The following is a 12,982-nucleotide window of genomic DNA, read 5'->3' as shown; positions in this document are numbered from 1 at the left end:
AGAGGATACCAAAAAGCTGTTCTAAGAACTGTTACTGTTTGTGACAGTCACCAAGGGGTGGCTTCAGGATGAGCAATTCCTGATTGGCTGGAAAGAGGAGAAATGATTTCCCTAACCAACAATTCCATCAATTTCAGGAGTTCCTCTGTCGGCTGTTGCCCTATAGCACCACCCACAGGCAGAACAAGGTTAAGGCTTTTCAGAAGGGTTTCTTGTCTATTATCACACCTAAAATAAGGAAAAGGAGACAGGTTTTGGAATTTCTATGACATCCAGGTGAGCTGGCTTTAAGAGGCAATCTGAATTGTGTTGCTGTGAATTCCGTTCTCATTAGGCAGCAGGTAACTGATTGGCCTCGTCTATATACTTCCAGAGATAGCCAGTTGGATAAGCTTGGCAGTTGTCTGGCTTAAAGAGAACTGCTACTCACATGAAGAGCTAATGCTTTGTTCTAGCAGAGAAAAGGATTTCTTCAATTGTAGAGAACGGTGACAATCAAAAAGCAGAAAAGCACTTTTAGTGTGGCGCAGATGATCGTGGATGGACTGATAATGTTGACACGTGATCTAGAATCATGAGTTATTCTAATCACATGCATCTACCTCATCATAGCTACTGTGCACTGGGAGAAGAACATGATCTGCGTTTATATGCATTGTGATATATTTTGTTTACACATTTGCTTTAAGATCTAGGTGATTACTGTGGATGGCTAGTTATGTAAATATCACACAGCCTTGTGAGCTGATTATATAGATCAAAATCATTGGATGGGCACTCCAGAGCTGGAGGAATTAATAGGGGAAGTATATTTTTTTTCAACAGAATATAACATGGTGCTGGTAGCGCTGGTGGATTTCTGAGAATGTAGACTTGCTAGTGTGAGAGCACACTGAAGGAATGAGTTAAACCCAAAGAATGCCTGAAGGTAACTCACAGCCTATGTTTGAGGTATGGGACCCCAGAGGTGTGAGATTCTATATGGTATGAGACCCCAGGTATCACATTGTGGATTCATACTCCACTTTTTCTGTAGGTCCCACTGTAATCTATTTATCTTGTTCCATTTTGGAACACTAGAGGAGATCATTCCATATATCATGTGGTACTTGTCAAAATTGTTTACAATTGTGATGAAGATTGAAACAAATTCCAAGATGAAAAGAGTTTCTCTGTGGTTGGTGAGTTCCTGTAGTTACAGGAAGGATTGTGACAAGCATTTGAATAAAACCTACATAGTATAGCTTGCCCATCAGTCTGTTATGTTCATGACAGTACAGATGGACAACGAGTTGTTTCTATAGTTGGACATAATTCCAGGTGGAGGACAGGCAGGATTGCCTTTGGAAGATTATAAAACTTTTCTAATGACTAAACTTCCTTTGGAAACAAAGGCCTATCTTTAATACAACAATATTCTACAGGTGTTCCTCACTGGTAGGAAGACAAGGAATACAACAGTCTCCAAAGAATTAAAAACTATTATCATATAGAGATACTACAGAATGATAGTGGGTATGCAAGTTGCAATATAGAACTAAAGAGAAAGAACAGGAGTAAAATATGTCATCAGGGAAATGTATAATAAGAAGCAAGAAATGACCAGTGGACGGCCAGAAAGCTTCACCTCTGTGCTACAAATATTAAAGGCTTCCAGATCACCAGGTGGGCCTCCTGTGATGAACTTATGGCAGGGCATGTGTGTAATTAGAATAGCCCCGACTTCAACACTTTTTATGACCTATGTGACCCTACTCAACTCACTTAACCACTACCAGTCAGATTCCTTCCTCTCTAAAATGGAGAGAATAATTACACGTACCTAACAGGTAGCTGACAGACTCTAATAACGTGTAAAACATTTGGAGGATCTTAAAGCGCTGTATACTTTGCTATTAAGATTACTCAGAATTCTCCAGCACGGAGAAGTTTTAGTCATGAAGTCGTTTTGGTGTGTTGGTGAGCCCCTTTGGCTCGCCTTTCAGCATGTCCCTGACCCCGTTTTCTTGGCAGAGATGCCAGGGTGGTTTGCCATTTCCTTACCCAGCTCATTTTTCAGATGGGGAAACTGAGGCAACGACTGAAGTCACACAACTAGTACTCAGAAAGGGGAGTGTTCCTGATTCCAAGCACGGTGCTGCAATTCCCAAACTGATGGACAGTTCATTCACCTTCCAAATTAACTACGGTTCCCCCCCCTATCTTTTCCTCAGAGGCCAGGAGATCAGGAGAGGCACACAGCCGAGCCATCCCTCCTTCCATCCCTCCCTCCATCCGTGAGGAGGCAGCCTGGAGCTCGCGGAAGAGCACCGGCATTAGAACAGAGGAGAGCAGCGCGTTACTTTGTTTCCACAATGTAACCCCCCCCCCGGCTCCAGCTGCAAGGAGCGCACGCACGAGGACACACGCTTGCGCACTGCGCAGCCGGAACGAAAGCGCCCCGGACCCAGAGTGGCGCGCTTTCCGGTTTCCCCGGGAGCCGACCGCGACGGACCGAAGCCAATGGCGGCGCCCATCTTGCCGGCCGCGGAGGCTGCGAGCGACGAGGAAACGGCGACCGCCGAAGCAGGCTTCTCGCAGCCCGGAGCCGCCCCGTACGGAAACTTCCCCAGTTACTCCCGCTTCCACCCGCCCGAGCTGCGGCTTCGCCTGCTGCCCCCGGCGCTGCTGCGGAGGCTGTTTCCCCCCGGAGGCCCCGACCCTCGGCCGCTGCTGGCGCTCGACGTGGGCTGTAACTCCGGGGTGAGTCACCCAGGGCGTTCTGCGCATGCTCGGGCTCGGGCCCCTCCCCTGGGCTGGGGCAGGAAAGCCGCCCGAAGGCGCTGCCGGGACCACGTGTAGTGGTCCTTGAAGGGGGCTGCCCCGTGCCTCTGGGGGGGACCACCGCGTTCCCGAGGTTTTTTTTTCTTTACGAATCCCTTGGAGACGAGTCAGCAAGCATTTCTTAAAAACCATCCCGTAGCCGCCCTGAGATCGTGAGGTCTTTGAGGTGCCCCCGAACGCTCAGCCGCGCGCCCGGCCCGTAGCAGGCGCCCATTAGATGCTTACTGATGGAGGGGGAAGCAGGCTTATTATCCTCCTTTTGCCACCGAGGCGACCGGGTTAAGTGTGCAGCGGAGGCTGGATTTGAACCGTGGTCTTAACAGCTCCACCGTCTTCAGGAGCAGGAGATGAGAAGGGAGAAAGTCCCAGACCTGGGGAGGGGAGGAGGGGATCAGACTGGGGAGGCTTCTTGAATAGGCAGGAGGGGGGAACCCCTGCTGTGAGACCATTTTGGCCACTGAGTGGGAGGGAGAGACCTTCACCCTCCCTGCTTATCTTAAGCAGCTGTAATACTTAAGGGGTGTCTAGTGCCAGGATGGAATCTTGAGTATCACAATGGGACTTTTGCACAGCTCATGACCTTTGCTGAAAACTGGAGAGCACGAGTGATTTTCTGGCGTGATATTTTATTAGAATAGTACAGAGCGAAGGTGGAAGGAGGGGTGAAGCTGTGAGAAGCAGCAGGGAGGATGAGGGATGTCCACATTTCAGTTGTCAATGCAGTCTCTCCAGGAGTGCCAGGAGATAACCTTCCCTTGGTTCCTCTTCCTGTTGGGTTCTTGTGTCTCCTGTGGCTGTCCGCAGCCCTGTGACTGGCTCCCATTCCCTTCTGGCCATACCTCCTTGTGTTTTCACAGGCCTTTGGGTCACTTAAGTTTTGATTCCAAAGTGGCTGTGGTATTCCGTGGTTTGCAGTTATTAGTAGAACACAAATGTTGACAAGGTAATCTTGGTTGTTTCAGGGAGCAGCTTAGGATTGTTGTCATTGCTGTGTCACTTCCCGGAGGCAGTTCATCCTGTTCACCCCTTCTCTTCCTCTGTTCGGTTCTGGGCCCAGTGACTTGTCTTTCTGCAGTGTCTGTCCAAGATATATGAATTGATGAACTATTTCAGTGGACTAATTGTCTATCCAACTGTCCACTTGGATAAAGAATATGGTTAGGCCAAACTCTTGAGTGGTTGTAAATTTTGCTAGGGAAGCCCTGAAGCCCTGATTTGTTGTTGAGTCATTTCAGTTATGTCTAACTCTCCATCTTCCCATTTGGGGTTTTCCTGGCAAAAATACTGGAGTAGTTTGCCATTTCCTTCTTCATTTTACAGATGAGGAAACTAAGGCCAACAGGGTTAAGTAACTTGCCCAGGGTCACACAGCTAATAAGTATGAGGCCTGATTTGAACTCAGGTCCTCCAGACTCCAGGCCTGGAGCTCTATCCACTATGCTACTTAGCTGCCTTGAAATGGGTATAATTTTATTCTAATCATATCCCTAATACATTCATGACCCTTTTAAAAACCTACATATTGCTACCATTGGAAAAATTGTAGTAGAACATATGATATCACAGGCATATATTCCCAAAAAGTCATTTTCTTCTGCCACCTCCTTATCTCAATACATACTCCAAATTACTTGACCATGAAGAGAAAAATGAAACCTTCATTTGCCTTTTGAAAGCAAGAGAAATATAACTTGTAGTAGGGTGGAAGCGGGGGTGGGGGGGAGGAAATGAGGGTGTTGTGGGGAGAAGAGAATGAACTCTATGCAGGAAGAATGATATGTATGAAAACACAAAGGTTGAACCAGAGTACAGTGATATGAAAAGGTCTTGGGACATAGGCTAAAGGGTTTGTATTTGAGAAGCCCAGGGTTCAGACAGAGTATAGTACAGAACTGAACATGAGTGTCAAACTCAAACAGAAATGGGAGACCACTAATATGTATACAGGGATCCCTAAAGACCACAGATTGACCAAGTTTTAAAATGTAATGTTATCTACATTGTATTGTATATTTATTTTGTGAAGTATTTCCCAGATCACATTTTAATCTGGTTCATGGGGAGCCCGTGATATTTGACTCCTGGAGTGGAGAATAAGAACCTTGTTGCTGCGGACCAGTGGAGTAACTGAAAATGAAGAGATTTGAAAAATGGTGCAGAGGCTATATTGTCATTAGCTTGGTCATTAGGATGTCAGCTTCTGGAGGGAAAGGGACTAGTGTTGAAAGTATTGTTACAGCACTTGAATTAATTGGCCATAATCATAATCTTGTGGTGCATTATGATTACAAACATTTTTATAGACATTCTCTAGTTTAATTCTAATAACTTTTGGAGGCAAGTAGTACAAGTGTTATTACCCCTTCCTTACAGAGGAGAAAATTGAGTTCCTGATAGATGAAAAGACATGGCCAAGATGACAGAGTTGGTACTTGAACCCAAGCCTCTACAACTCCAAGGCCAACTCTTCCTACTTCCCTCATGTTGTGTCCCATGAATATTGAGCCCAAAGTAGTGCTCTACAGGGCCGTGATTTAATGGGGAAGATAGCCATTGGCTATCAGTATGTGTATCCTAGACCATGTTCCCAAGGCCTGAGAAACACTAAGATATCTAAAACCCACCAGTTGTTGGATTTCACTAGGAAGGAGGTAAAGTGATGGGATGAAGGAGATTGTAAAGGTATTTAATGGAGATGACCATGGGAGAGCAATGGAAAGAATGTTGTATTTGTCCTCATTAGGGTCTGAATCCTGGCTTTGCTATTTCCTGTTGGTGTGACCTTTGGCATATCATTCACTTCTCCGGATGTTAGTGCCTTCATCTGGGAATGGAGGAGGTTGGATGAGGTCAGCTCCAAGTTCCTTCCAGTTCTGACTTGCATGAGGAGCCACACTCGTCTCAAGTAGTGGTGTGGGGAGGTAGTAAAAAATGTAGTAGAAAAGTCCCCAACTTGACTTTTACTGCCTGCTAACACTAAGGAATCATTTAACTTTTCTAAGCCTGTTTGAGGCAGGTAGGTGGCACAGAGGATAGAGGACTGGGCCCACAGTCAGAGGAACTGAGTTCACATCTGAACTCAGTTACTGTAGCTGTGTGACCCAACACAAGTCACTTAACCATGTTTCCCTTGGTTTTCTCCTCTGTAGAATGAGCTGGAGCAGGAGATGGCAAGCCATTCCAGTATCTTTACCCAGAAAACCCCGAATGGGATCAGGAAGAGTCAGACAATACTGAACAACAACAATGATGTTGCACTATCTACCTCCTTAGCTGGAGGAAAATGTTTTTGTAAACTTGAAGCATTATGTAAACATGAATGGCTATTTTTAGCGTCTCCTTCCACCCCTTGGGTGGAGCCTAGTTGGGTCTCTCCCTAAAGAACTTAAAACTCCAGTTGCAGAAAATACGCAGTTCATGACACCCTGTGTCCACTGGAGGGCACTGATGCCTGTTCTCAAGTTTTAGCTTAGGGTTAGTTCTAGTTCAGGTTAGTGACCAGTAAGTCACTTCTGAAGTATCCATGGCTTGCTGAACAAAGTCAACTTCTTATTCGCAAGTGTGGTAAATATTTTAGTAATACCCCAAGATCAGATAAATTGGTTAACACTAGAATCATTTCACAGAATCTCAGAGTTGGAAGGGCCATCTAATCCAACCAGTACTTGAATATGTAACCCCTCTCACACACCCTAAAGGAATGGTCATCCAGCCTTCACTCGAAGACCTCTAGTGAAAGAGAATACCTAACTTCTCGAGACAGTTCTTTGTGCTTTGGGATAGCTCTGCTTGTTAAGAATTCTTTCCTTATATTTAACCAATATCTGCCTGTCTGCAACTTTCCTCTATTGCTGCTAATTCTGCCCTCTGGGGCTACAAATCTTACTCTCCTTTCCAATGAAATGCAATGGTAACTAGGTTGGTGTGCCCTTGGGAAAGGAGAGCTGTTTTCTTCTGGTCCCACTCACTGGAGAGAGGCTGAAAAATGACCATGCTCTTTTGGATTTCCACAGGAGCTGAGTATTGCTCTATACAGACACTTCCTCTCACTTGAAGAGGGAGGGATCTGTCCAGTTTCTTCTAGAGACCTCCGCTTCCTTTGCTGTGACATTGACCCTGTCCTGGTGGATCGAGCTGAGAAAGACTGTCCCTTCCCTGCAACTATGTCCTTTGTTACCTTGGACATCATGGATCCCCAGACCCGGGAGCCCCTTTTGAGTTCCTTTCTGAACCAGTTTGGCCGCTCCACCTTTGATATAGTCTTCTGTATGTCCATCACCATGTGGATCCATCTGAACCATGGCGACAATGGCCTACTTGCATTCCTGGCCCGTCTTGCCTCTCTCTGCCGCTACCTCCTGGTTGAACCACAGCCTTGGAAGTGTTACCGGGCAGCTGCCAGGCGCCTTCGAAAGCTAGGCTGCCATAACTTTGACCACTTTCGTTCTCTCACCATTCGTGGTGACATGGCTGACCGTATCATTCAGATTCTTACCAATGACCATGGCATGGAGCTGGTGTGCTGCTTTGGCAGCACTAGTTGGGACCGAAGTCTCTTGCTCTTCAGGGCAAACCAATCATCAGAGCCTACACCATCCCTGTAACCAGGAAGAAACATAATGAACAGAGTAGATTGATATCCTCAAAGCAAGGATGGAGAAACAGATTAAGAGAAAACGAAATTGTAGAGATTTCTGGGTTTATTCTCTCCTTGAATTTTAACAAGTTAGCTTTAAAACCCAATAGAAGTTATTGGATGAATGGTCAAGATAAATGTTACTTGTTCCCCGTTGCTTGGGGATTGGATCACAAATAGGAGAAACCCAAATCAGCAAAGCCCTGTGATTTTTAAAGTAGAATACGGGAATGTCCATTATAAGTTTGGACATGGTGCAAAGGCTGTTTGGGGCGGGGGGGGGGTGGGGAGGCTTCTTCAAAGGAGGATGAGCTAGAACCTGGCCTACCCAAAAATGAATTGATCATATTTGGTTTTGGTCTAGTTTCTTGGCAGGAGGGTGGGAGGTCCTCTGGACTGAAAAAAGACTAGCAGTTTTCACATTGTATTCCTAGGTATCGTGCTGAAACCATATAATCTGGAATGAAGACTTACTGATCTGGCTAAAATAAAGGTTTATGGAAAAGCCATCTTATCTCTATCAAAAAGGCCAGGTCTAAAATATTCAAAGACTTAGGGTAGGTCACACAAATGCACTCAGTTGGACGTGCATGCCCTGACAGAACCAATAAACACAGATTACAAAATCAGCATGTAAATCAATAAAAATAATGTATTTTGCTTTGTTTTAAAATGTGGATTTTTTTTTAAATGGGTAAGAGTGAAAAGAGATCCTGAGATATCTAAGGGAATACCCAACTTTCTCAGCTAGAGAATATCAACAAGGTTGACTCAGTCCAGGACAGTGTATCTGTGAGTTATAGAGAAGGGTTAGCTCTAATCAGTTATACTCTTTCACTGGGGCTCTCCCAGTTTAATGGTCACTTCCAAAACACATAAGTACGAGAGTCTAAAGGATATATAAAGGTAAAGTATGTACATAAATGCAGACTTAACAGTTACACAGAAATACAGATGTAAAATAGCAAGGATTAGGATGACTAGAGCCAGAGATTTTCAGATGAGAAAGCCTTCATGGAGGAGCTGAGTCTCAACGAGTTTGGGTGATGGAAAGAATGGATAACCATGGTATAATGGCCTTTGAATAATCTGTTTCTGCCACTTTTTACCCAGGTAATCTTGGATATATTATTTCATCTCTCCAGACATCTAATTTCCTTCTCTATTAAATGAGGGGGTTGAAATTCTTACATTTGACCCAGAGATTTCACTGTTGGATATATATCCCAGGGAGGTCATAGACGTAAAGAAAGTATTTATGAAAGTATTCATAGTAGCATTTTTTGTGTGGTTGCTAAAACCTGTAAAAATAAAAGTGTGTCCATCAAGAAATGGTCAAACAAGTGTTATATGAATGTAGTACAGAATTATTGTACAGTAAGAAATGATGACTGTAAAACATGAGGAACATGAGAGGCCTGGTATGGACATAGAAACTGAAATAAATAGAATCCAAAAAGCTCCATATCCAGTAATATAAAGGAAAAGACCACTAACTTGAAACTATACACTGTGTATTTAGAATGACCATTCAACCCCAGAGAAGAAAGGAGGAAGTACACTTCCTTCCTTTCCTTGGAGAAGCAGGGAAACTATGCCAAATGATGTATGCATACATTATCAGCCTGGGTCACTTTTTGAGTTGGTTTTATTTAACTGTTTTTCTTTATAACTTAGAAAGGCATCCTAAGTGGAATAGGGTGCGTATCCAGAAATGACTGTGATGTGAACAAAGACATCAGTGAAACTTTTTGTAAATAAATGGAGTCAGATTAGCTCTTTAAGATTCCTTCCAGTTCTAAGTCTTAATTTCAGTCAACATGCATTTATTAAATGCTTACTTAATGCCAGGCACTGTGATAAGTGCTAGGGATACAAAGAAAGACAAATGCATGGTCCCTGATCGCAAAGAGTTCTCATTCTAATGAGACAACGTACAAACAACTACGTATATACAAGGTAGTCTTTCCTGCACTGAATAGTGAGGGTCCTGTTTGAGAACAAGAATTCCACTTGGAAAAATTGGCAGAAACTGAGAGCATGAAGGCAGGAAGACTGAAGCGCATAATGGAGGAGGAGAAGGGAGACATTTATTTGAAAGGAGAGATTGAACCAAGAGATTCACTTATGGGACAGGGAGAATATATGTGGAGGCCTTAATAGTAAGTTGTGGTAAGGAATTTTAAATCTATGCATGGAATATTAGAAAGCTATTGCAAATCTCTGAGTACCAGGGGGAAACTGATCAAAATAATGTTAGGAAATGATTCTTGCTACTATGTGTAGCATAAAGTAGGAAGAAACAGCAACACCAGGAAGGAGATGCGTGCAGAAGGTGGCCAACACCTGGACTTAAAATACTTAGAGGAAGAGTTATGTTAAATTTAAGCTATGATGTCAGAACTTAAAAGTGGATATATGATATAAGAAGTGATGAATATGAAGAATTTAGAGAAACATGGAAAGACTTAAATGAGTTGATTCAGAGGGGAAAAAGCAGAATCAGGAAAACAATATGCGCATTGGCTACAATATAAATGGAACAAACACTGTGTTCATTTATAATTAACAAAGCCTCAGAGAAGAGTTGAAAAAATGCACCTCATCTTCATCAAAGAGAAGCCCATCAGTCCTGGTGTTTGTTCGTTTTGCTGAATTGCTTTTTTTCTCTTTTTAAATCTTTGTTAACAAGGGTTGACTCATTGTGCAAGGGAGGGGGAGGAATACCTTTGGAAATGAATATGAACTAGAAAGAAAAGGTTCTGATAAAAATGAGGGAAACGCTCTTTAAAAGAGGAGATGTCTCAGTCAACAGGAAACACTTGACTAGAGGGAAAGTAGATGATCAGTATTAGATATGAAAATTACAGTCATTCACAACTAATTGAAATTTTAAGAGTGAAAGTAGATAAAGGAGAGCTTGACAGGACCAGGACAGAGAGATCCATAACATGGCAGCATTTTACTGAATGAGGATAAGCTATCTTCCAGCAGCAGGTGGAAGCCCCACTTAAGACTCCTGAAAAATGACTGCCCCTAGGGGAACCTTGTGCAATCAAGGGATTGATGCAGATAGAGGCTTCAAAGAGCCTAATTAAGGTAGTCCTTTCCATTCAGACCACTCCTAGGTATGCAGCCTAGAGAGTCACTACTTGTTGGCTTGTCAGATTAATGTTATGACTTGGCACAGCAGATGGTATTTATAGTTGCAGTGGTCAGGGTTAGACAGTGGTCACAACTATAGTTGGGACCAAGGAACATCCTTTACACACCCTATCTGTATAAAGTCTTCCATAAATCCCCTGCCTCCTCTCAAGTAAATTAATGCAGACAGGAACAGTATCAGATCTATCTATAGGAGGGGAGTATGAGAAGAGAGGCACGCTAATTGCACAATTGGTGGAGTTTTGATGATAGGAGCAAATGTCGCTTATATACACAAATATTTATAGTAGCACTTATCAGTCAATAAACAAGCCTTCATTGAGTGTTTCTTCTGTGCCAGGCACTGAGAATATGAAGAAAAAGCAGAAACAACCCCTTTTCTCATGGAGCTCACCTTCTAATAAGAGAGACAACCTGTACGTACACACAAAGAAGATAGAAGATACTTTTAAGAGAAGGCTTGCTGCAAAGGTGGCATTTGAGCTGAGTCCTGAAGGAATGCCACCTGAAGGTGGCAATGAGCAGCAGAACATTACAAGCATGAGTGGTACAAGAATAGTACAAAGGCAAAGGTGGTGAGAGTGGAATGCAGTGCAAGGAGGAACAGTGAGTAGGTCATTTTAGCAGAATATAAAGTGTGTATTTGAAGTCTAGAAAGGCAGGAGGCAGATTGTGAAGTGCTGCAAATGCCTAAGAGGGATTTGTATCTTATCCTAGAGGGAGGAGATTTTTGAGCAGAGGGGTGGCATTAGATGTAGAGTGCTTTAGCTAGAGCACTGTGGCAGTTGTGTGGTGGATGGATTAGAAATAAAGGGTTTGTGTGTGAGGAAAACCAAGAAGACCAGTATGGCTGCACTGCACAGTTCATGGAGAAGCTGTCCCCTTTGACAGTTTCCTGGTCACCTGATTTCAAAAACAGCCAGGACTTGAGGGGTTGGGTCTCCTCCCTCAGTGTTTGGACTACTGACCAGTAACATGATGAACAGTTGCCCAGGAAATCATCACCCACCAAACCCCCCATATGCTCATTGAACATCCTTCCCCGAGCTGAATGTCCTTCCCCTGCTATGGCTAAGCAAATCCTCTTTTAGATCAGAGGTTCCCAATCCTATTTAGCCTTTGCAAAAAAACCCAAAACAAACTACTCAGTGCCCCTTGGAAAGGTACTTTATTTAACCCTTTCCTTTGTGATGGTTCAGACAATTCCTTTTTTAATAGGGTTTGGAATTATTGGGAGGTGCTTTGCTTTTTAATGCTATGTCCTTGGGAATTCACTCAGAAGAAAGGTGATCCTTTAGGTCAGTGGTGTCAAACTTAAATAGAAACATGAAAAAAAGGAGGGTCCCTATGGGCTTCTCATGTTGACCTAGAAAATTACATATTAATATTACTTATGTTCTAATATGTTTTTATTTAGTTTGTTAAATATATACCAATTACATTTAAATCTGGTTTGGGCAGTACTACCAGAAGTTTCTTTGTTTGGCACCTCTGCTTTAGCTGATTTAATGGTAATCCGGAGTCCCTGGATAAAGGTAAGGGTGAGTTTTCATCCAGCACTCCACCACCACCACCACCACCACCACACACACACACACACACTCGCAGAATAAGGGAATTAGAAGTCTCTAAAGGGGCCAGAATTTTACATCATCCAAACAAGCAGAGGTTTTGGCTGCCAGGCCAGAGAACGCTGAGTGGGTGGCATTATGGGACCCAGGACAGTTTTCAAGGAAGAGGCTTATGATCACTTAGCTACCTTGCTAAAAATGGCCTGGACCTGAACCATCGATGTCATTGGAGGAAACAAGCATCTGCACTGTAGGCCTAATATTCCGAGTGGTCATAAATTTCATATCAAACTCTGCACTGCCCCTACCATTAACCCTACTGTATGAATGATCCCTTTTAGAAGATTGGGTTTTGTATTTTAATGGTTGTCCTCCTAGGTTTCTTCCTGAAGTCAGAATTTTTTAAAGATTATTTTAGTGGGGAAAAGTTCTCTAGAAAATTATTGGGACTTTGTTACCAAGAGCTGTAGTATGGTAGGAGTGGCTTTTGTTTATTGGAAGCAGGGCTGGTCTACTTTTAGGGATTATCATTGGTTTGGCTTCCTTGCCACCTATAAAGGCCCATCCTATAAGGAGTTGTAGGGAGTTAGTGCTAAGGTTTAGCAGAATATTCACCATCTTGTAGGGACACAATTTTCTGATTTCCTATGGCCATTGTTGTGGTGAATACAGATGCAGAAAGGTAACATTCCATCAGAATTGTATCCTTTTTAAACTTAAGTAATTTTGTTTATATCACACTTTATGGTCCACAAAGGTCTCATTGCATTCTAAGGCAGACCCTGAA

The 12,982-nt window shown here is 43.3% G+C and overlaps 1 protein-coding gene across 1 annotated transcript; it reads left to right on the top strand.

Moving 5' to 3' along the window:
* The first annotated feature begins 2,417 nt into the window (after positions 1-2,417).
* Positions 2,418-8,132, top strand: BCDIN3D (BCDIN3 domain containing RNA methyltransferase). The gene is made up of 2 exons (XM_072654640.1): positions 2,418-2,742; positions 6,837-8,132. The coding sequence occupies exons 1-2, from the start codon at positions 2,503-2,505 to the stop codon at positions 7,425-7,427; spliced, it is 831 nt and encodes a 276-aa protein (XP_072510741.1). The 5' UTR covers positions 2,418-2,502; the 3' UTR covers positions 7,428-8,132.
* Positions 8,133-12,982: the final 4,850 nt, after the last annotated feature.

This window comes from Notamacropus eugenii, chromosome 3 (genome assembly GCF_028372415.1).
Source record: "Notamacropus eugenii isolate mMacEug1 chromosome 3, mMacEug1.pri_v2, whole genome shotgun sequence".
Classification (NCBI taxonomy): domain Eukaryota; kingdom Metazoa; phylum Chordata; class Mammalia; order Diprotodontia; family Macropodidae; genus Notamacropus; species Notamacropus eugenii.
The sequence above is the reverse complement of the archived record's forward strand: the minus strand, read 5'-3'. Positions and strand labels throughout refer to the sequence as shown.

What these genes read in the sequence shown, in the direction of transcription:
- BCDIN3D (XM_072654640.1), top strand. Translation starts at nt 2,503, where the DNA reads ATGGCGGCGCCCATCTTGCCGGCCGCGGAGGCTGCGAGCGACGAGGAA. An exon ending in ACGTGGGCTGTAACTCCGGG is followed by an intron (nt 2,743 to 6,836) that starts GTGAGTCACCCA and finishes GGATTTCCACAG; the next exon opens with GAGCTGAGTATTGCTCTATA.